At 31.6% G+C, this 23595-nt stretch overlaps 2 protein-coding genes and 2 pseudogenes across 4 annotated transcripts; all 4 read right to left on the bottom strand.

The window, feature by feature from the left end:
* Positions 1-4108: 4108 nt before the first annotated feature.
* Positions 4109-10756, bottom strand: LOC105193514. The gene is made up of 11 exons (XM_026135502.2): positions 9820-10756; positions 9196-9547; positions 8810-9040; positions 8520-8633; positions 8153-8452; positions 5956-6236; positions 5407-5758; positions 5013-5246; positions 4722-4835; positions 4486-4641; positions 4109-4277 (listed from the first exon to the last, which is right to left on the bottom strand). Exons 1-11 carry the CDS (start codon positions 10080-10082, stop codon positions 4227-4229), a joined length of 2448 nt encoding a protein of 815 aa, XP_025991287.2. The 5' UTR covers positions 10083-10756; the 3' UTR covers positions 4109-4226.
* A 2788-nt stretch (positions 10757-13544) lies between these two features.
* LOC113003942 lies at positions 13545-14604 on the bottom strand (annotated as a pseudogene).
* Positions 14605-15390: 786 nt separating this feature from the next.
* LOC105193125 (odorant receptor 13a) lies at positions 15391-19097 on the bottom strand. Of its 3 annotated transcripts, none has more exons than XM_011157469.3 (6): positions 18253-18509; positions 16829-17180; positions 16406-16636; positions 16138-16251; positions 15896-16051; positions 15391-15542 (listed from the first exon to the last, which is right to left on the bottom strand). In XM_011157469.3, exons 1-6 carry the CDS (start codon positions 18507-18509, stop codon positions 15492-15494), a joined length of 1161 nt encoding a protein of 386 aa, XP_011155771.2. In that variant the 3' UTR covers positions 15391-15491. The 3 variants fall into 3 exon arrangements, with proteins under 3 accessions (XP_011155771.2, XP_039310424.1, XP_039310423.1); XM_039454490.1 differs by having other exon boundaries at positions 15502-16051; positions 16829-16951; positions 17060-17180; positions 18253-19097; XM_039454489.1 differs by having other exon boundaries at positions 15502-16051; positions 18253-19097.
* Positions 19098-20207: 1110 nt separating this feature from the next.
* Positions 20208-23027, bottom strand: LOC105193496 (annotated as a pseudogene).
* Positions 23028-23595: the final 568 nt, after the last annotated feature.

Raw genomic sequence — 23595 nt, 5'->3', positions numbered from 1 at the left:
TCAACTATTGATTTGTGTACACAAGTGTATCTTTAGCAAAAGTCAGAGGAACTTTTTAAAAACGTATAGGGATAATCTTTTTTTATAATATTTTTGCTTATATGATTTGTTCAAAAAATAAAATAAATATAAATTGCAGTGATTACAATAAAATACAATTTTTATTTAATGTATGAATGATCCGTTTCTTAGAACATCAATATAAGAAGAGAAGAGAGAGAGAGAGGGGGAGCTTATATTTCTTTTTTCCTTGGGCGCCGGATGTATTATCCGGTTTAAATATACAATGATTCGTGCGAATGCAAATGCGGCGACGTACGCATCCGACGGTCAGTAGTACTTCAACATACTCCGGAAAGGTTTGAAGTTTATGCACAGCTGCAACGAAGAAGCAGCGGAGAAACTCGAATGCAGTACTATACGGAAATATATGAATTTCCTCATGTGCAAGGTAGTTCGCGGCGCATCTGTGTGCGAGAGTGATATTTTAAAGAAATCAACACGTGCATGAATTACATAGGTACAAATACGTGTGAGAATGATACAAATGCAATATTTTATGTGCGCAAAAATACGTTTGAAGAAGTGAGAAACTATATCTTAGAAGCCGTGTAAAAACATATAGTTTTCTTCAGATATCACGATTTCTATATTACAGTTTTCTGTATACAGAAACTATATATTAGCAACTATATTACTTTGGTCTAAAAGTATAAAATATAAAAATTATTTACTCTATATATGCGCGTATTTTCTTAATTAGAAAAATTAATCTTTATATCACTTATAATTAGTATATTACCTCTATAATTACTTTTAGTTCGTTACTTTACGACTAATAAATTTCAAAATTGGTATTATAGCACTTATTTTCCTGCCAACTGTACCGATAAATAAAATCCAGAAGCTTTTATGGTTTATAAATATATTGCTCTTATTAGTGATAAAGAAAAACTTAAGTGCATTGTTATAATATATTTACATAAAAAAATTGATACTTTAAAAAGTTTATTATGACTGATAATAATATTATTACTACTGTATAGATAAAAAAGATATAGTTAGATTAACTATGTTAATATATGTAGAAGTTTGAATTAAGTTATGTTATATTCTTAAATTATTTATGACGCATTCTAAGAAAAGATCTGCCATTCTGACGTACTTAAAATTTAATTGCCACTACGACCTTAAAATTATAAATAATAAAGCATCATCCTTAGCTCTCATATAGTACCAAGTATAAAATTGTATGCCATGTTTCCAATTGGTTTGCTCTATGAATATAAAAGTAATAAAAATATAAATATTCTATAGTAATACTCGTTATAACATCAGATTTAATATAACAAACGCAAGATTATCTTTACGTCTTTTTTATTATTATTATAATAATTTTAGGTACGCTAATCTAATTGCTTATATTATTTTTCAACAAAGCAAAATATAAATATTTTGATATTTTTGTTAAAACACAAAATAAATGAATCTTATTATGAAATCAGCGGAACTGAGACTGCCGATTTTTTACAATGTTAAATAACGTGGAAACAAACATGTTTACACATGGAATTTTATAAATAATGGTTTATAAAAGCATAACAAATTAAGGCAAAATACATAATAGAGATCAATGTATAAGAAATTAATTAATGTAATTGACTTGCAGATGGAATTTTTGTATTTCAAATATAATTTTACTCACGATTATATGCAATGAGAAATCCTAATCCGCATATTATCACCGTTATTCGATGTGAATTGCAGCAAAGCATATAAAAAGAGATTTTCAATATTTTTCGTAAAATTGATAATTTTTTTTACATTTTTGATTGATTCTTGTTATGATAGTTGAATGAGTCATATTTCTTTTTGATGTTTATAGATTCAATTTTCGTCAAGCGCAGCAAAGTTGTTCATTTAATTACACACGTGTCGAATCTACAAATAAAGATTTTATTATGACAATATGACTACAATTATTTATTGTACTTATAAAAAAGTGACAGTTTTATTATGAGAAATAAATTAATAATGTGCACAAAGGCGCAGAAGACCTCATGAAATAGATATTCATTGAATTTACATATCAAATATTAATATAATATATATATTAATAAATATATTAATATAAATTAATAATGTGCTGTAATGAACAATAATTATGATAATAATTATCTTTTACTCATGATACCTGCATTATGTAGACGCAAGTTATCGGAGTTGGAAACGGTTGAATACAGCTCCCAAACTATACACAAAAACGAAAATGAACTATGCAGCTAATACTAAGTCTGAACTTGCGTTACGTGTCTTTAATGAAGGGATGTTCCATTTGTATCATGAGAGGCAATTTAACCGCTCAATCGATGACGTTGGCATCGACCAGGAGAACGCCAGTGACGTATACAATCCTGGGGAATGTATGGAGAATAATTAATCCATTACAAATACGACTCGATATCTTTGTTTTGCTTGCCATTTCACGTAACGCAACGTCACTGTTACCGCAACCGTTTTATTTTTTACTATCATAGTCAAGATTCCGACAAATTTTCTGTAAACAATAGAATATCTCGAGACACAATTGCAGCGTATTTTCACAACGTTATTTCTTTTTTTCTGTACAAAGTTTAAATTATTCAACTGATTAATTGTTGCTTACCGCTGCTTGAACGAAAAGATAACGAGTTTAAAAATGCGTTTGAAAAATGCCAAAAAGCAACGTAAAGAATTCATCACGTTGAAAAAGTTACCGAAATGAAAATGTGTTACAAAGTACCAGCAATGGAAAGATATAGTAATTACTGACGTAACCAACCAGGTTTCTGTTAAATATACATGATATACCTGGCCAGACTTCATATACGGTGAGCATAAATTATGCGATTAATCATACGTTTATTATTCCTCACAAGTCTTTCTCTATTATTCTCTCTATGTATAAGTCAGGACATCAAAACCTAGAAATATTCTCGTCAAAGTATGAGAAACGTATGAAATTATATTTGTTGATGTTATATTTTTCTATAATACCACAGCTTGACATACGTTGCGGAAAATTTGTGTAAAAACTTGAAAATTCTGGAATTATTGTGAAGCAAGTAATACCCTTGTACGACTGATCAATGGCTCATTAAATATTTCTCTTTTGCTTGCACAACACGCAGAAGTAACCTCTAATTTAAAAGAAAAGAAAAAAAATAGGGGACAAGCAGACGGTCAACTCGCGTCCCTCCAGCACTAACAATGCTCCCACGAATAATTTGCTTAGATATGTAATAATATATACGGCAATGTATTTACATATAATAAAAAGGCGCATTTTGTGATCCTTGGAAAAGTTTTAATATCTAGTGAAGAGAAAAGAAATTGGAAAAAATAAAGAAACTGGCCATGTAATTGGCATGAAACGTGCATGAAACGTTATGTAATTATAAAGTTTTACCTTCTTTCAAACAACCACTTTCATGGAAAGAAAATTATTCGTTGAAAGATAAATATTACGCATTTGTGAATTATTTGCTTTAATAATTTAGAATACCGCATAAAACGTACCGTACACTCAATTGAATACCAAAATCAAATTTACTCTGAAGTCTCAACAAAATTAAAAATATTAAATACAGAGCACAAAGTATGCGGAAAGAAGTGAAAAAAAATTATTGGGTATTATAAATTGCGACTCTTTGAGTCCTCGTTACAGTCTGTTTCACATAAATGAAGAGAATTTAATATTTATCTTACCAAATTAACATTAAGTATTTTGAATTACTAATTTGCGCGCACATGCACTATCACTCAAAAGTATCTGCCCACTCTGTCTTTCTCAATTAAATAATAGGAATTTTAAAGAGAAGAATAAATTTCAATCTTATTTTATAACTTTCCAGGCGTTACGCTGAGTAATAATCTTGATGGCTAAAAATATTATATTCTATATATACATATAAAGAGAATGTAGTGGAATTTTAATGGAATTATATCTAAAAAGAGATACATGCGAGGCTCAGGGTGGATAAATATTTTCGAGCGGTAGTGAGCACTTGCATAACTGGTTCAGAGAATAAAATTAAGACGAATAAAAGTATATTATTACAGATGCGACTACAGTGAAATACAATTTTTATTTAGTTTGTGCATATTCTTTATACAATAATAAGATTTAACACTTATAAATTATAATTTTATTATAATTATTATACTAAACACTGGCGTTCTTGTCTTCAATATACCGCCAGCATAAATGATACGTAAGATGCTGAAGCTTTCATAATCTATAACAATATTATGTGTTTGTCACTAAATTGATAAATGAAAGTGCAAGCAATGTTATATGAGAACATATGTATGAAATGTTTATTTATTATAAAAACTGCAGTAACTGCACTGTAAGTAACAGATGTGAGATTATAAATACCACTTCGTATTTTAAGGAGGAATTAGATGATTTTAAAACAAAAAAAGTGTCGATAATATTCTTACACCGAGAAATTGTTCGAAGGAAAGATCCATGAACTTTCCAACTGTAATCGTTAACTGATTTTGCGATCTCATTATCAGAAACAAGATAATCCGGCTTTCTTGAAATTTGCATTGATACCAATGGGAATTGTACGCAGCGTCTCCGATTGCTTTGCTCTATATATCAAGAGTTAAGAGAGAAGAATTAGCAGCTGTTCATTTGTTAATAATTGGACACCATAGATGTTAATTGAAACCTTAGTACTTAAACATTCTCCAGCGAAACACAGCATGAAAACTTCAAAATTCATTATAAAATAAAAACCAACGGTCTTTATTAGAATCGTAGCAGCATCGGGTCTTCCAAGTGCCTGGGATTAAATAATACTTTTTGATAACATTGTGAATATTAAAATAATTTATAACAAACTATCGAACACAAGTTAAATTATACAAATTAATCGTTCATATATCTTTTCATTAAAATTTCTCCATTAAAACTCTCCATTCTTTGCCTTTTAAAACTCATTATGAATTTCAATACTCACCGTAACGAGTATAAAACCGAGACCACAGATAATCAATGTGTCTGATACGAATATAATCAGCGCAATATTGGAATACAAATTTTCGATGCCTTTTGAAAAGGCAATAATGTTCTGATGCTTTTCAATTATTTTCTTTATCATTATTAGGCTCAGTCTATAACCATCTTTTTCCTTTGAAACAATTTCTGTCAACCATTTATTGAGAATCTCGATTTGGCCAGCTAAATGCAGTACCTAAAAGATTTCGAAAGCATAATTTTATCTTTATCTTCTATAGAATTGAAATAATTGTACAATGTTTATTTAGCTGTGCATCACCTCATTGCGTTGCATTAAAGCTAACATAACAATTAAAAATATCATAAGGAAATATTTCAAAAAAATTTTAACTTACCAAGACTACAAGAAGAGTATTTATCATGACAACGGCACTGCCACCGAACGCTACGACAAAGAATTGTATAACTAATATCAATCCGTAAACGAATCGTGTGTCACTATCGAACGGGAAATCCATTTTCAGAATGAGAGGTCGAGCGGATGTGTCAGGCTCTTCTAGATTACTCGTGTTGAAGGTAAAAACGCTAGCGGAATATAACGTTATGGCTATCGAAAAGAAACCGAAGACGAATTTAGCTAAATTATGCGACAGAATGGCTTTGCTTATTGTCACACGTATACTGAAATTGTCATCTTTATTTTTCTTCCAGTCCATTGCAATCATCGTCAATATTTCATTGAACGTTCTACAAGTGAGTTTTTATGAATCATCACAAGCGCAGCGGAAAAGAATATTAATTTCTTAGAGTTACATACGCAGAAATTTATACAACATTGTAACATTAAATGCGTAGATTATGTAATTAAAGATAAAATAGTGCCTCGCTCTGTGGAAATATTAATATATCTGTTGCATTTAATTTATAGCTATTGCATGTCTCACCGTTTATTGAACCAGAGAACGATGAGCTTTGATAAAAATTGGCTAAAACCCAAGGATGCACTTAAGCCATCCATCAGATCAGGAAAATCGTCAGTGTATAAATTCATAATAATATATCGATATTGAAAAGTTTGAGCGGCCGCGAATACAATTGCCCAAAATAGTCTATAGAATGTAATGTACGGTGAGCCTGGCCAGATACCAAAAATGCGAAGTGGAATTTCTACTGTTCGATTGATAGTGGTTGTTGGAGTTTGTTCCATATTCTTTTCGTTTCTACCTTATTTATGTTCGTTCACTATCCTCTCATCCTCTTAAAAAAAAAAAGAAAAGAACATGTACGTAGTCGAAGAAAGTACGGCGTTACTGAATAAAACTGATCAATCGTACGTTGTGTAAAACTGAACGTCTCTGCAAGAAATGAAACTCTCTTCGAGAGAAGGCAAAACGATAGAACGCATATTCTGGTCTCCTCATAGTTATAAAATATTTGCATCTTCATTTAAATTACATATACGCAATTGCTGTGACTTTTCTACAATGCTTGTAATGCTCGTAGAAAAAAAATTGCGAAAAGAGTATCGCTGAAATCGATGATTCTACGTCAGACTGGCGCGCAACCGTGAGCGATTTGCTTTAAAAATTCAAGGAAACGTAGGTACGCAACACGCAAACGCATATCGAATGTTAAATTCATAGACGGCGGTGATCATAAAAAAAAATTTTCAACCTGCGTGGAAATTGCTTGGAAGATCGGTTTCGGGAAAAGCAAAACCACGATGGTCGATTACTCTCTTACGACTTCAGATACGCGAAAATAAAAGAAAAAAATGGAGAGAGAAGAAAAGAACGTTTACTTGGACGATTCTTCACCCTCCCTCCCTCTGTTTGTCGCTTTCTGCAACGTAGTGAAAAAGTAATGCAGCTAAAATGCGAGATGCAATGCGCGCAGAAAGTGTATAAAGTTCGAATGGAAATCAATGAGACTCGAAGCAAAAAGAATAATGAGTAAATACGAGAGAGAGAGAGAGGGAAAAAGTAGGAAAACCGTAAGTTCACTTTGTTCGACTTCATTTAGCACAACTTTGCGTATTTCAAATTATTGATTTTCCTTTCAAGTTTGTTCTGACTTTCAACGAAAGCACACGTGCAAACGCATTAACGCACGTGACAGAACAGTAAGTAACATCAAATCATAGATTTTTATAAATTTCAATTTGTATATATTAAAGTTTCTACAGCTATACAATTTTCAATTCTTATCGTTAATTAGAAATGTGATATGCAAAGTGTTTTACGTCGACAAAGCGAAAGCAAAACCATGTGTGATATACAAGTTCAATTTTACAATTGGTAACATTGTTAATTGTTTTTCTAATAACAATTAATGCGTAACGGAAATAATTAAAATTAATAATAAATAAATTTAATTTTAATATGAAATGTTTTTATAAGTAATCTCTTTTAGGAAAACTGTTAAGGATAAAAATAGAAAGAAGGAAATGGATGAAAGAAAATTATATAGACGGAGAAAGAGAGAAAATGCGATGCAGAATAGGAAAGAAAATAGGGTTGAAAGAATCGATATACAACGGAGAACACTGGGATACTGGGACTTTTGAAGGTATGGATGTAAGTTGTGGAAGAAAAAGTGGAACGCAAGCGTCCGGGAATTAAAAAAAGAGGGGATAGCAACAATTAAAAACATAAGCTGTATGAGAAAAATATTAAGGAATAGTGAAAGTATATGTGAACGAGTGATAAAGGATACAGAAGTGAAAATAAAGAAAGAAATGGATAAAAAAATCTGGAAAAAATTGTAAATAAGATAAATAAAATAAATATGCGTAGCGTGTTCAAGAGAAAGAGTAACTGGGGATAAAATAAAATGCAAAATACTAAAAGTAAAAGACGAACAAAATTGTATGGTTACAGTAATGCGATTATAATAAAATAAGATTTTTATTTGATATACTTTATATAATGTTCAGACTTAAAATTTATGAGTTACTAGTTTATTACAGTAATTGTATCAAGCACTCGCATTCTTGACTTCAATAAAACGCTAGCATAACTGATACATAGGATGCTGAAGCTTTTATAATCTATAACAATATTGTAAGTTTGTCAACAAATTGATATATGAAAGTGCGGGCAATATTATATGAAAACGTATGTATGAAATGTTTGTTTATTATAAAAACTGCAGCACTGTAAATATCATCAATATTTCTAAGAAAAAAATCAAGCACAATAAAAAATATTTCAATAGTATTAAAACAATAAACGATAAAGAAACAATAAAATATAAAATATTAAAATATTTTGATAGTATTCTTACGCTGACAAACCGTTCGAAGGAAAGATCCATGAATTTCCCAACTGTAATCGTCATCTGGTTTTGCGATCTCATTATCAGAAATAAGATAATCCGACTGTCCTGAGCTCTGCATTGATACCAACGGGAATTGTATGCGGCGTCTCCGATTACTTTACTCTGTACAACAAGAGAGAATTTAATCTACCTATTTATAATTGGTCACACCACAGAAGTTAATTTTAACCTTAGAGTTCAAGTACTCTCCAGCGAAACAAAACATGAATACTTCAGAATTCATCATGAGGTAAAATCCAATGCACTTTGTTAGAATCGCAGCAGTATCGACCCTTCCAATTGACTGACAGATTAAAAATAATACTTTGCATTATTACACAACAATATTAAAGTAAATGATAACGAGTTGTTGAATATATGTTAAGTACATAATCCATTTAATCTATTCAACTTTACATTAAAATTTTTTTTTATTGAATTTTTAATCTTTCAGCGATAAAACTCGTTACGCTTACTTACGGTAACGATTACAAAACCGAGAGCACATATAACTAATGTGTCTGACACGAATAAAATTAACGCAATATTGGAATATAAATTTTCAATGTTTTTTGAAAAACTGATAATATTCTGGTGTTTTTCAATTATTTTCCTTATCATTGTTAGGCTCATTCTGTATTCGTCTTCGTTTAAAATAATTTCTGTTAACCATTTACTGAGAATCTCGATTTGACCAGCTAAATGCAGTACCTGAAAGATTTTTGGAAGTCTGATTTCTCTCATTATGAAATCCCAATAACAATAATTATTTTATGCACAATAACGTTGCGTTGCATTAGTGAAGCGGAAACAACAATTAAACATTTTTAAAACAAAACATTTCAAATTAATTTTAATTTACTCACCAAGACAATAAGAAGAGTGTTTACCATGATATTGCAACAGGCACCGAATAAGGTACAAAAGATTTGTGAGAATAATAAAAATTCATAAATGAATCGCGTATCAGTATTGAATGGAAAATCCATCTTTAGAATAAGCGCTCGCGTGGACGTATCAGTTTTGTCTAGGTCAAATGTGTTAAAAGCGAAAACGCTACCGGTATAAAATATTACGACTATGAAAACAGTACCGAAGCAAAAATTTGAAAAATTATGCGATAGAATGGCTTTGCTGATTGTAGCACGTCTACTAAAATCGGCATTGCTGTTTTTCTTCCAGTCCATCGCCATCATCGTCAATATCTTATCGAATGTTCTACGAACGATTTTATGGATCATACACAATTGCAGAAGAAAATGTTAATTTCTTAGAAACTACATACATGCAGGAATTTATAAAACATTGTGACATTAAATGCGCGCATTACATAATTAAAAATAATGTAGTGGATGTCTCTGTGAAAATATTGTTAATAACTTCTCTATCATATGATATCGTACGTATATTTATATGATATGAGTAATTTAAAACATTCATGCGATATTAAGGTTGTAATATTTAAATTGCAGCTATATTGCATGTCTCACCGCTGATTGAGCCAGAAAATAGTGATTTTAAAAAAAAATTGGCTAAAACTCAAGGTGGCACTTAAGCAATCCATTAGATCGGACAGATCGGCGATGTAAAAGTATTTAATAAAATATCGATATTGAAAAGATTGAGTGGCTGCTAGTGTAATCGTCCAAAATAATCTACAGAGCAGAATGTACGATGAGTTCGGCCAGATACCAAAAATGCGAAGCGGAATTTCTATAGATCGGTTGATCGTGCTTGTAGGTGTTTGTTTCATATTCTTTTCGTTTTTTATATCCGTTCACTATTCTCGTGTCTCTTTCTTAAAAAAAAAAATATATAAGTGATACTAAAGAGTATTACATTACTGACAATGAGTAAAACTGATCAATCCCACAGTGTGTAGAACTGAGCGTCACTGCACGAAATGAAAATCTTCAAGAGAAGGCGAAACGAAAGAACATATTCCTTACTGTGAGTTTCCTCGCGGTTATTAAATATTTGCATCTGCGTTTAAATTACATACGCAATTGCCGTGGCTTTCCTGCCGTGCTTGTAATGCTCGTAGGAAAAAAAAAGAAACGAAAAGCGTGCCCCTTAAATCGATGACCCTACAGACCGGCTGAAGCAGTGAGCGTTTTGCTTTAAAAATTCAAGTAAACGTAGGTGTGCAATACTCAACAATGTTAAATTTATAGCGATGATCATAAGAAGAAGTTTCAGCCTGCGTGGAAATTGCATGTTCGGGGAAAACCAAGAACACTTATTATAATCACGATCATATACTCTCACGGTTTCAGATACGAGGAAATAAAAAAAAAAGGGAAAGAGAAGAAAAGAATATTTACTCGGACAATTCTTCACCCTCCGTCTCTCTGTTTGTCGCATTCTAGCACGATAAAAAAGTAATACAGTTAAAATGCAAGACGCCGTGCGAGCAGAAAGTGTATAAAGTCCGAATGGAAATCGATGGGTCTTGAAACAGACAGAATAATGAGTAAATACGAGGGTGAGAGGGAGAAAGGGAGAAGACCACCAGGCTCACTTCGTTCGACTTTATTTACCGCAACTTTGTGTATTTCGAGAGTTATTGATTTTTCTTTTCACTTTTATTCTAGCTTTCGACGAGAGCGCACGTGTAAGTACATACAGCGACGCACGTGATGGACAACAAAGCATTGAGTAACAGCGAAACACAGATTTTTCGTAAAATGTAATTTGAGCAAATTTTTTCTGCAATTGCATAACAGCTGACTTTTTTTAACGCTTATTAGAAATATAATATACAAAATGTTGTTTCACTACGAACGCAGAATTGTGATACACAAGTAAAATCTTACAACCTGTAACAAAATTGTTTTTTATGATAAAAAATTTAATTTCAATTTAACATAAAAGAAGAATAATTTTAAAATTAGTAATAAATAAAATTAATTATAATATGAAATATAATATTATTGTACGTCATGTACTAGGAAAAGTAATATGATTCAAAATGAAGGAAAGAAGGATTAAGGTCTAATAAGAAATTATTCGAATCGACATCATTTCAATGTCCACATTATGTCTCTTACAAAAAATGGTGGAGATGAAGAAAGACATGTAAAAAAAATGAGGTAAGAATAAAAAATCATGGTACAAAAAGATATTAAGAACAAAGATCGCTGAGATATTTAATGGCGAGAAAAAAATTGTGGAGGATGGCGGATTGTAAGCGTAGAACAAAAAAAGAAAGAGAATATAGAATAGAGAGAATAGAAATATAAGCTATATGTGAGAAGGAGAGAAAATGTTAAAATATGTATAGACGAGTAATGGAGGTAAAAAAACAGAAAATAAGGAATGAAAGAAAAAAAAATGAGAGATTCAGTAAAAAATTGTGAATAAGATAAATAAAATAAATATGCGCAGCGAGGAGTGTCGGGAAAAATAAATAATTAAGAATAAAATAAAATATGAACTAATACAAACGTATATATTTTTTGTATCGCGCGCATGGTGCTCTCTCAATGAAATGTGCGTAGTGTAATGAGAAATGGCAGGATAGAAGATGGAATATAAAAAAGATAGAATTTCATAAATTGTAATCTAAAAGCCTACAATTCATAAAATGTAACACTAGAGACCTAAATATTACTCCTTTCAATTTTTCTTTCAATTTTAACTAACTATTTTATTAATTTTTTTTCAGGACATGGCAAGCAGCACAGATACATAAGACGCAAACGCTTGTACAATCTGTAATCATGCTAATCATGAAGAAGGAATCAAAATATCTGTGACAACACAATAAATACAATGAAGTTTTTCTTCATCTTACACTGGTAAAAAAACAGTTTCAATAATATATCCATAATTTTCCCGATTGTAATTGTTAAATGTTTTTGCAATCTCAATATTAGAAATGATATCAATCAACTCTCGTTCGTGAATATCATACCAAAGAGATTCATATAAACCGCATCCGCAATGTGCTGACTTTATAGTCAAGTGAAACAGAAAAACTAATTATTTACCATTAAAAATTCAATTTATTCGTTATACAAATCGTGTGTAAGCAAAAGCCAATCGTCATTTCTACGTAATTTCAATCGTTAAATCGGCTCATAAATATAAAAATCTAAATATTATGCTCCGTTGTTGAAATTAAAGTTTACAGGCTAAGTATTAATTAAATGTCACTCGTTATGAAACGTTATATTCGATTTTAAAAGAACCGGAATACAAAATTGAGTTGTTGAGTTAACATTACACGCTACCTTTATACCCTTATATTCCCTGGCGAAGCAAAAACGGAATGCCTCGAGGTTTATGGCGATGTAAAACAATAGGGTCTTCACCAATATTGTGAAAACGTCTGGACCGTTTATTGACCTCAACATGATTTGCATTAATACTTTCTACGCTTTTTTACCTTTACAAACTCTATCAAGCCTCTACAACTCGTACAATTACCATGATTTTTCTTTCTCTAAAAACAAAGTCTCTTCCTTTTTAATATTAATATGGAGGACAGCCTCATTTTAATATTAATATGCAGAATCGTATTATTACCTAATATAGTGTTGGAACGCTTTCCTTATTTAACATTTAAATCAGGTGTTTAGCTTTTCCGCATTTTAATTATGTTATTAATAATTTAGTTTTCGTTATTTTTAGTCAAAAATTGTATTTAGGATATTTTTGTTTCTCTCCAAATTTTTGCATCTGCATTATTCATAAGAATTAATTTCTCATTAATACCTGTTGATTTTACTTACGATAACGATAACAAATCTTATGAAGCAAATAATTAAAGTATTATAAATTGCATCAGCGCAATATAACAATAAGAAGTTCTCAATATTTTCTATGTATAAAATAATGTTCTAATGTTTCCTTATCAAATTAGACATTCCGATTCTAGTTAAACCACGTACGCTCTTTATGGAAAAAAAAACGTCAACCGTTCCCACACATATCGATTTGACCGCCAACATGAAATGTCTAAAAATTGCAACAACGAAACAAAAATAACTATTGAGGTAAACCCTATAATGTTTTATATAAATAACTATTGGAAAACTAAACACACATACAGATACGTACAGGTGTTAATTGAGCTTGAAGAAAGATACATAAGTAAAAATCTTTTGATGAAAAAAATTATTTTGTAAATTTCTTTATTTTATTTCATTTTATATGCGTGATTCTAAGACTCATTGATTATAAATTTTTATTAATTATGAGTATTTGTCGATTATACAAAAGTAAAACCTGAGTAAAAAAGATTTTTAAATTAGTATAAATAAAAAAATTTTAACTCTTGTTTTTTATCTTCTACTTCAATTATAGCAGAAAATCATCTTGTATCGACGCAATATTATTTTAAACTTAAATTTCCAGATTTAACATTAAACTCATCTATATTTAGAAATTTATGATCAAAAGCACTTTATGTTAACGATGATTTCACATCAAAATCATCTCAAAATTTAGCAATAAATCTTGAGACTTAGCAACGTCACGATTAAAGCGTTTAGCACGTCAGTCGCACGCCTGTGTTATCAGGTGAAAAAATTGCACGATCATTACGAGCTCATGCACGGGTGAGCTGTTGCTGTCGAAGGGAAATTCCACTCTCAGGACAAGCGTTCGAACGGGAGCACTCGATGTATTAAAGTTATCACCCTCAGTATTGAACAAAATTACGTCGAGACTATGGGTCACCACGGCAGCCATATGAAGGCCAATAATTGCATTCGAAACGCGACGTGATTGATTAGCCATGTTCGTCACCGAGTGCATGCTGAACAAATCTTTCGCGCTTTCTTTCCAATACGCGGCAATCATCGTCAAGATAGCGAGAAAGTTTTTACTCCGAAAAAAAAACAAATTCTAAATAATTTACTTAATAACAATTTGAAGTTTATTATTTAATATCGCACAGCAAAAAAATTAATATCAAATTACAATTTTTGTTTCATATATATATATAAGCAAGAACATAAAATCTTTTTGGAAGAATTTATAATTTTAAACAGACATAATTTGCTTACATGAAAAGGAAAATTTTCTTCATGTAAGTAAATTATATCTGTTTAAGATTATAAATTCTTTTAAGAAAATTTTATATTCTTGCTTGTGTATAAAACAGTGATTGTTGATTTGATATTAATTCTTTTTTCGTGCGTATGAAAAAAAAAGCGATTTAGAAAATAATGGAGCTGATCTCATCATTGATGGAGGCAAAAACTAGATAATCACTCAGTTTGAAGAGCAACAGGCTGTAACGTCAAAAAGCTGCTCAAATTGTCCATCAAATCTATCAGTTGATCGATGCGGTAGTGCAATACGATGTAAGTATATTGACTTTGAACGACGATTAATGTCGCGAATCAGAACAATCTGCAACAAAACTAACACGACACTTCGTGCCAGATGCCGAAGATATAGAAGAACAAATTTTATAGAGAAGCATATGGCAGTTATAATTGTGAGAAAAAATTATTCTCTATTATTGAACATCGGCAGACTCTGTATATTTCTTGAATCGAGAAGTATCGTAGAATGATTATCTGAAGATTGATACGAGAAAGTGCATCGCACGCAATTAACCGGAAACAATCAATCACTATATGTTTTCTTGGTTTTGAACATAAGATGCTTGATTACAACTTATAGATCTACAATTATGAAATTGTAAGGAGACAGAAAAAGTTTATATAGAATTCGCTCCCTCGCTTTGTTCGTTTTTTTTTCTTCTCTCTTTCCCGACCGGTTAACAAGATAGTGGCGAATTACGAGGCTTAAAAATGCAAGACGCCGTGCGCACAGCAAGTGTATAATGTTCAAATGGAAGAGTCCTGCGGAAAAATAAAAGAGAAATTGTCGGGGCTCGCGAAGTGGAGCGAACAATGCCAGCGGGAGGGGAATGCAGCACGGGGTTGCATTGTTCGACCTCATTTAATAAACATTGCGTATCTCGAGTTATCGATCTACTGCCTGGGCAGCCCCGAGTTTATTCTTACTCGCAACCGAAACCCATACACGCGTGCAAGTTTGCGACGCACATGAAAGAGAATGATAAATAATACTGCAACGACTTTTGTCACTTTTCATTTATGTGCAAATTTCTTGACATTAAATAACAACTAGCTATTAACGCTTAGTTAAAAATTCGATCTAATTAAAATATAGTTTTGTTTCAATTCATTGCAAGTAAGAACGATATATAGGAAGCCGAAGCCTTTACAATCTGCAACAATATCAATTGGTTATTACAAGAACATTAATATAGAAATTATAAATATAGAAATTTAATACGTTTATGTGAAAAGCCATTTGTCAATTGAAGATTTGTCGTTTTAATAATGCGTAAAAATCAATAAAAATAGTGCAGCAAATGTTACTGTTACTTAAAACAAATATATAAATATATTTTAAATGTTACATTATAAATACGTATATTACAAAAAGTAATATTAAAGTTCTGTTTATATTTTAGAAAACTTATTCTACTTTTCATTGATTTCGGCTAATTATTAACAGAGCAATCTTCAATATAAAATCTGTGCTAAAAAAAATGTCTCGTGTAAAAAATGAACTTACACTGCTAAATCGGTCTAAAGACAAATTCATTATTTTTCCAATTGTAATGGTTAATTGATTTTGTGACCTCATTATCAAAAACTGTACGGTTCGACTGTCTCTGGAATCTGATTTGTACCAGAGAGAATCATATGCAGCATCTCCGATGCTTTTGCTCTATCGAATAATAAATCTTGTAGCTTTTAAAAGCAAATTACGTAATATGCTAATTTATCGTGAACAAATTTGTCCCAATGTCTGACCTTAGCACTCAAGTATTCTCCAGAGAAACAAAATATGAACGCTTCCATATTCATATTGAGGTAAAATGCGAGATTTTTCATTATACTTTCCATACCGTCGGATCGACCGATTGACTGGAATATTAAGAAACGTTCTAAGAGCAATGGAAAGATGACAAAGTAATGAATAATTAAAAACACGAATTAAAGCCCTTCTATTCTGCAAATTTAAGAACGATTCCTACAGAGTATGTTTCTTTTTATCACCGAATTCATTAAAATCACTTACCGTAACAATTGTAAAACCCAAGAAGCAGATAATCAGAGTATCCGATATGAACAGTACCAATGCAATGTAAGAATACAGATCTTCGATGTACCGTGAAAATGTGATGATTTTCTGGTGTTTCTCAATTATTTCTTTTATCATAAAATTATTCGGACCGCTCTTCCCTTTCTTCGGAAACATTTCCATCAAATTCTGACAAAGAATATCGATTTGCCCGCCTACATGTAAAATCTGAAATATACATTTCTCTCAACTTCTTGCTTAATACAATAGAAGTTTAAAGAACTATTTTAATGTCTATATAAAATCTGTATTGCACAAAATATTTTAAATTAATATTTCAAATTAATTTTTATGAGCAATAAGAATATTTAATAAATAAGTAATAATAATAATGATATCTTTTCGCGCGACAGAACTTACCAGATTTATGAGCAGAGCATTTAATAAACCGATTGCTTCAGAACATAATATCAAGTGAAGAAATTGAACAATTATGACTGATTCATATACGAATCTTCGATTAACATCGAACGGCAGGTCCATCTGTAGAATAAACATTCGTGTGGAAACGTTGGAAGGTTTGCCGTCGTCCACGTGCTTTACCAGAACGTTGCTACTAAACAAAGTTACGGCTATTGCGTAAAAAATCGCCGTCATATTAACGAAGCGCTGCGACCTTTTGGCATTGCACGTCATCGTGAACATACTGAATTTCGTGCTGGAACACTTTTCCCAATCGATCGCCATCATCATTAATATCTTGTTGAACGTTCTACGAACGATTTTCGATCATAATCGTGATAACAAGCAGCGAAGCGTTCATGTAAACCATGAAAAATTTATTGTTGTATAATGACTTTACTGATCCATTCATTTCCTCTTTGCGTACAATAATTAATTTATTACAGCAATTTGTCTTTAATTCAGCTTTGTTACATTGTTCACGTTACAATTGCCAAATAATTTGTTTATTTAAGCGGTAACTATTGTAATAACGGTAAATGTAATAGAAATATTATAATTATAATAATAAATTCATATAATTAATTTAATAAGATAAAATTAAAATAATCAATGTCAAAGGCTTGTCAAATTTAAAAACAATCTAATTACTGAGCATATAAGCCGAGCTATATAGATGGTTGTACTGATATCATTGATGTGCATTTAATGCAAATTACAAATATTGTTTATATACGTTTCACCAAAAAACACAAACGTTTCTATTCTACATTTGGCTTATTTTTAGTGTGTCGTTATAATTTAAAATTGATGTCGCCAAATGTGGTCAAATGAATGCAGTACATACAACATGCATACATTAAAAATCTGAAAGAATATCAGCGCGCAACTATGTATCACAATATCCGTCCAAGTACAAACTTCTGTGAGATATTTCAACGTGAATTACGTCGCCTTATTTATACATCAACTGTTGCGATGTTGTGCTGTCTGGTTTTGAAGTATTTATGCGAATGTATCCAGAAAGTGTGCATTATTCTGTTTTATCAATATCACAGCATTTATGTTAAATTTTAAAGAGAAAATTTGCTTATATTATTTTAATTGGCACAATTTAGTTAATAAATTTTTTAAGAAAAAATATAAAAAAATAAACGCAACACTTGTAAAGTGGTGGAACGATTATATAGACTGTGATTATATAAATTGCAATTTATGTTAAATATATATAAATAATATCACCTAGCTCAGTAATGAGATTGTCTTTAATTTAATAAAATTGAAGAATTAATTGACTTATGCAATTAAATATTATTGAATTATATGACAAAACAAATTTTTTACTGAATGTGAGTATGACTTCGTGCCGTTGCGTATCTCACCGTTGTTTAACCCAAAAAATGATGAGTTTAATTAAAAACACCGTATACGCCACTATTGCACCCAAAATGCTCATTATCTCGGAAAACTCGATCAAATGGAAATGATTTACGACATATCGATACTGTAAGATTTGCTCGACGATGAGCGCGACGATCCAAAACAGTCTACAAAATAAAACGCACGACATATTCGGCCATATGCCAAACATACGAAGCCAAATTTTCATTACTTGGCTAACGGTATTTTGTATTTTCATATTTCTGTTATTGTCTTCCTATTAGTGTGCACCGTTAACACGCCGCATCGATTCCGACAAGAAAATTTTATACGGTGTTACGAAAAACATCTGATCGATCGTACGATGTGCACAATGTAGCGTCTCTGTACAAACTGAAAGCTCGAAACGAATGCGGGGTGAGCCCTTCCATGAGCCATGACTTAATAAATATTTTGATCGCTACGTGCACAGATTGCGTGTACTATTGTCGATGAAAAAGAAGAAGTTTCCGGGTGGCTGACCCTCTCCCTCTCGAATCCTCGGGCGGTGCAACGCGCGGTGCGTTATTTTCTTTAAAAATTCAAGCAATAACAGATAGTAGCATGCGAACGTACACAGGACGTTAAACCGTGCGCGGTGATCGCAAGAAAAGTTTCGTGTTCCCGTGAATGGGGGAGAATTTTTTTGAGGAAGAGAATAGAAGTAAAAGTTTCTCCTTTCAAGATTTTGTTTCCTCAATATCGAAGGATATTCTTCGTCGTGCATTAGGGTAAGTGTGCGGCGAGTGTGCACGCGTTCGCAACTTATTCTCTTGAAATATGTAAATTGCACTATTTTGGATGAAACTCCGGTGCACGTCAGATACAGGTTGCGCGTAATAATCGTGAAAAAGTAAGCCAGAAGCAGGAGACGGGAAAACGAAGTGCTGAGTGAAGTTTTATATTCCAGTACCAGCAGCGCTCCTCGCAAACGACGAGCATAATATAAGCTGTAAAGAACATCGTAAAATCCGAAAAGTTTATGTTAATGTAACAGTCTTTTAGAAAAAATCATTTCATAGACGTAATAATATCGTTTCAATGAGATCTGACAATGAGTCAAATAAGACCGACCTACCTACGTTACTTTATTTTTTAAAAACTATTGACATTGAAATAAAGTGAGAATGAAATCTGTATTTTAATAATTTAAAAATAAATTATAGCTTTTAGATATGGTTATTTGTAAATAAATAAAAAAAGTTTTTTTTAATTCTGATATTGGGCTTTATTATATATTTATGAATATAACAAATATAACAAGCGATTAAAAAATAAATTGGAAATAAAGGAACTAGACATCATCTTCTAATCAGTTTTTAAATAATTATTAATCAAAAAATATATTTTTTAGGTTTACTCCTCTATTGCACATCACAATTATTTTTAATTTTGTAATGTGTTCATTTAATCTTTTAATTTTTGAAAATTTTTCTAACCATTTAGTTGCAATTTTAGCTTCTCAAAAGTCAGCAACATTAAAAATTCCCCGGTACAAGTTTCACACATAACAAATAAATAACAATAATCATTATTATAAGTGGGTTCTATTTAATGTATGTTGTTTTAAAAAAAAATATACTTATTGTTGACAATTTCTATTCTCAAGTACCTCTTTACCTACTTTCTATGACACTTCTTGTAAATATGTACTCTTAGCGTACAAAGTTATTTTTAATGGTAAATTTAAATGTGAATTTTAAATAATGCTGAGCCTTATTTGATTTAAGAACTTTTACTGCTTATAAAAATTTGAAATAATATTTAAATATGAGGAAAGAGTATTTATTGTAAATTATTTTTATTGTTGTTTTATTTTACGCATAGAAAAAAGAGTAAATAGATTTAATCATATTATAAATAAATGCAATATTGTTTAAAAAAATATACAAAATAAGACTAATAATAACCTCGTTAATATTGTTATTACTAAGATAATTTTATTACACATTTTGTATGAGTATATGCTCTTAATATGCTATTATTTTATGCTATTATCTAGCATGATGCTATCGTGATATACTATCAAGATTGAACTTAATATTTAGCACATCACTAATAGGACGGAAACATACGATGCTGATGCCTTCACAACCTACACTATTAATCGATGGTGATGTATTATAAATGCATGATATTAAATATTAATGAACAATCAGTTAAACAAAATTAATTTTGTAAAAATTAAATTCCGATCTTCCTAATCTATTTTTAATCATTCCGTAAAGAAACATATCTTTAATATTAGTTAAAGAAGTTCTCAATGTTACTCTTAAACATGAGTAGAATTTGTTAAAAATCTCCAAAATTTATGTTGCAGAAATCTTACGCTAGTAAACCGTTCCAAAGAGAGAGAGAGAGAGAGAGAGAGAGAGAGAGAGAGAGAGAGACCCATAATTTTTCCGATTGCAATGGTTTTTGCGATCTTAGCATTAAAAGCAATAAAATTCGGCTCCTCTTGTCGTGATATCGTACCAGAGAGAATTGTCAGCCGCGTCTTCAAATATTTTGCTCTGGAAGAAAAAGATAGATTTGGAATTTTTGTATTTAAAATCACCGCCGACAAAATTCTCGGTGCTAACCTTGGCATTCAAATATTCACCAGCGAAACAGTATGTATAAATGCCTCGAGATTCATTACAATGTAAAATAATACAGACCTCACAAGGATTGCTGGTCCGCCAGGTGTACCGATTGACTGTAACATCGAACATCGTATTTTAAAAGCAACCCGTCCTTTTGTATGCGTAACACCGAAGAATATATATACGCGAAAAATTGAAGTAGTCTAATACCCACAATTATATTAAATCATCGATGCTTGGTGATAAAATTTGCAACCAATAAAATGAGGGTTGCTTTCTGCCGATATTACTCACGGTGACGATAATGAATCCTAAACAGCATATAATGAGGATATCCGACACGAATAGCATCAACGCGATGTACGTGTAAAGATTTTTGATGTTTTCCCTCAAACATGATAATCTGCTGATGCTTTGTTATCAGTGCCTTCATCGTTATTCCATCCGCGGTGTGCGTCATATTTTTGAAAAAAGCGTTCAGCAGCCAATCACGATGGATATCGATTTGACCACCGATGTGCAGTATCTAGGATGCACATCTCAAGTGATAAAGCCGCGTGATCTCCGCGTAATTCTGCATCGTTAAGTGGCGTCACGAACTCACCAGAGTGACGATGAGCGAATTTACCATGGAAATCCCGCAGCCGCCCATTCGCCAGATGAAGAAACTCGAGGATCGTCACGAGCATGTAAATGGGAGACGTGTCAATCTGGAATGGCAGCTTCATCTTCAAGATGTGTTTCCGCGCGGACATTCATCCTTTGGACGTTACCGGCATTAACAGCGAGCACGCCGCAGCTGTATAGAACTATGGCAGTCAGTTGAGACCGATGATCCAGTTTGAGAAGCGGTGCGAGAGTTTGGCCTTATTGGTCGTGATGCGCAAACTGCAGTCAGTCAAAACGCAGTTTTTCCAGTCTACAGCTATCATTTGTAGTATGTCGAAAAGCGTTCTAAAAGGAATTTGGTACATCAATCATGCATTTAGGCCAGTTTGCACGATGAGATTATTATCATATTATTTTTATGTTTAATCTGTCATTAGTTTAATTTGTTAATAATGTTTATTTACTTGAAAGATCTAGATTAATAATATTAAGGCCGTGCGTCAATGTAGATTAACTTTAATCTCGGTTTAACTTACTTTCTATGTTTTTCTAAAATTCTTAGAACTAGAAAAAAATAAAAAGTAAGTTAAACCTAGATTATAATTAATCTACATTGGTGCTTTAATATCAGTAATCATCTTTCAGGTAAGTAAACATTATTGACAAATTAGACTAGTAATAAATTAAATATAAAAGTAACATTATTCATGAACTAGGACTATTCTGTAAAAAAATTCAGTAAATTTACATATAATAGATGTAAAAATTATACGATTAGTCCCGTAAATATAAAAGATCATGTAATTTTATAAAAATTATGTAATTCCACATAAAAAACGTGCTGACCTTATCATTTCTATAACTTTCCATACATGTTGTAAATTTACTTCTGCAATCTGCTTTATTACAAATTACAAAATTAATTTTACTTTTGTATATTGTAAATTTACAAATGCATGGAATTTTACAACTATTTAATAACTTTACATTTTAATTTTGAAAAAATTTTTTTACAGTGTATGTCACACATGTATTGTACATAAAGTGAATTTAATTTAAGATAAAACCTGTATGAAGGATATCACAGCTTTATCATAGTAATTAAACTAATATTTCTTATCATAGAGGTCTCAAATAAAATATTTTATAAGCTAACTGTGACACAGAATCGCATTGAAATTTATGTCATGTATATCTTACCGTTGATTCGCCCACAAAATACTGAGTTTAACGAACAACAGACTGTATACGCCATGGCACTGCTCACACCATCCATGAAGTCGGAGAAATTGTCGGCGTAAAAGTGTTATTGCCAAGTACTGATACTGAAAAGACTGAGTCCAGCATCACGATCCAAAACAGTCGAAATAAAATGATTGACGGTAGATACGGCCAGATACCTTCGCAAGCGCGAAGACTGATTTTTATTAAAATATTTCTATCGCCACGTATCGTAAACTTTGACGGACTTGGATCATGTGCGACGATCTCATCGACGATAGCAGTTTGATACATAAAAAAGTTGAGGGGGTACCATTTTTCTCTCTCCGCAAAGCTGAATTTCCGACCACGGACAATGCGATTGCGTGCTTTCTTTAAAAATACAACAACCTCAAGAGTGTACAGCTTTCACGACCCGCACAATAACGCGAAGTTTAAAAGTTTCGCTACTGGGAGTGCGTTGCAAGAAGGAGAGCGTAAATATATCGTCGGGGGTATGTTTCTCCAGAACGGGCTTTGTGCGACGCTTATAGCTCGTATTGCAACTAGTCGCAAATTGGAAGTGGCACGACAAAGACGACATGCCAAAATATCTGGCAAAGAAACAGAAAATATAAATATTGGTTCTGAGTGACCCTTATTTTTTCATAGTCACATTGTACATCGTTAAATGTTATCTACTGTAATATCTACTTCGCATTACTTCATCGAGTCCGACTTTCTTTCTGAAATTGGATAAATAAATTTAAAACTGTATAGTAAAGAAGAACAAATACAATTTCATGAAAACGCAAACGTCAGATGTGAACTTGTGCACGACAGCCATGAAAAGTAATTCAAGACTTGAGGATGCGGATCGGAAGTGCCAAGAGAAAGCGAAATTGCGAAAGT

Source organism: Solenopsis invicta, chromosome 10, assembly GCF_016802725.1.
Source record: "Solenopsis invicta isolate M01_SB chromosome 10, UNIL_Sinv_3.0, whole genome shotgun sequence".
Lineage (NCBI taxonomy): Eukaryota > Metazoa > Arthropoda > Insecta > Hymenoptera > Formicidae > Solenopsis > Solenopsis invicta.
The sequence above is the reverse complement of the archived record's forward strand: the minus strand, read 5'-3'. Positions and strand labels throughout refer to the sequence as shown.

Bases quoted from the DNA above. Each gene is read 5' to 3' on its own strand.
- LOC105193514 (XM_026135502.2), bottom strand. From the start codon at position 10,082: ATGAAACAAACACCTACAAGCACGATCAACCGATCTATAGAAATTCCG. The intron at 5,759-5,955 runs GTGAGACATGCA...ACTCACTTGTAG, and splicing joins GTTCTCTGGTTCAATAAACG to AACGTTCAATGAAATATTGA. The intron at 4,642-4,721 runs GTTTCAATTAAC...CTTGATATATAG, and splicing joins GAGAATGTTTAAGTACTAAG to AGCAAAGCAATCGGAGACGC.
- LOC105193125 (XM_039454489.1), bottom strand. From the start codon at position 18,509: ATGAAAATACAAAATACCGTTAGCCAAGTAATGAAAATTTGGCTTCGT. The intron at 17,181-18,252 runs GTGAGATACGCA...AATCGTTCGTAG, and splicing joins ATTTTTTGGGTTAAACAACG to AACGTTCAACAAGATATTAA. The intron at 16,637-16,828 runs GTAAGTTCTGTC...TGTATATTTCAG, and splicing joins ATGCTCTGCTCATAAATCTG to ATTTTACATGTAGGCGGGCA.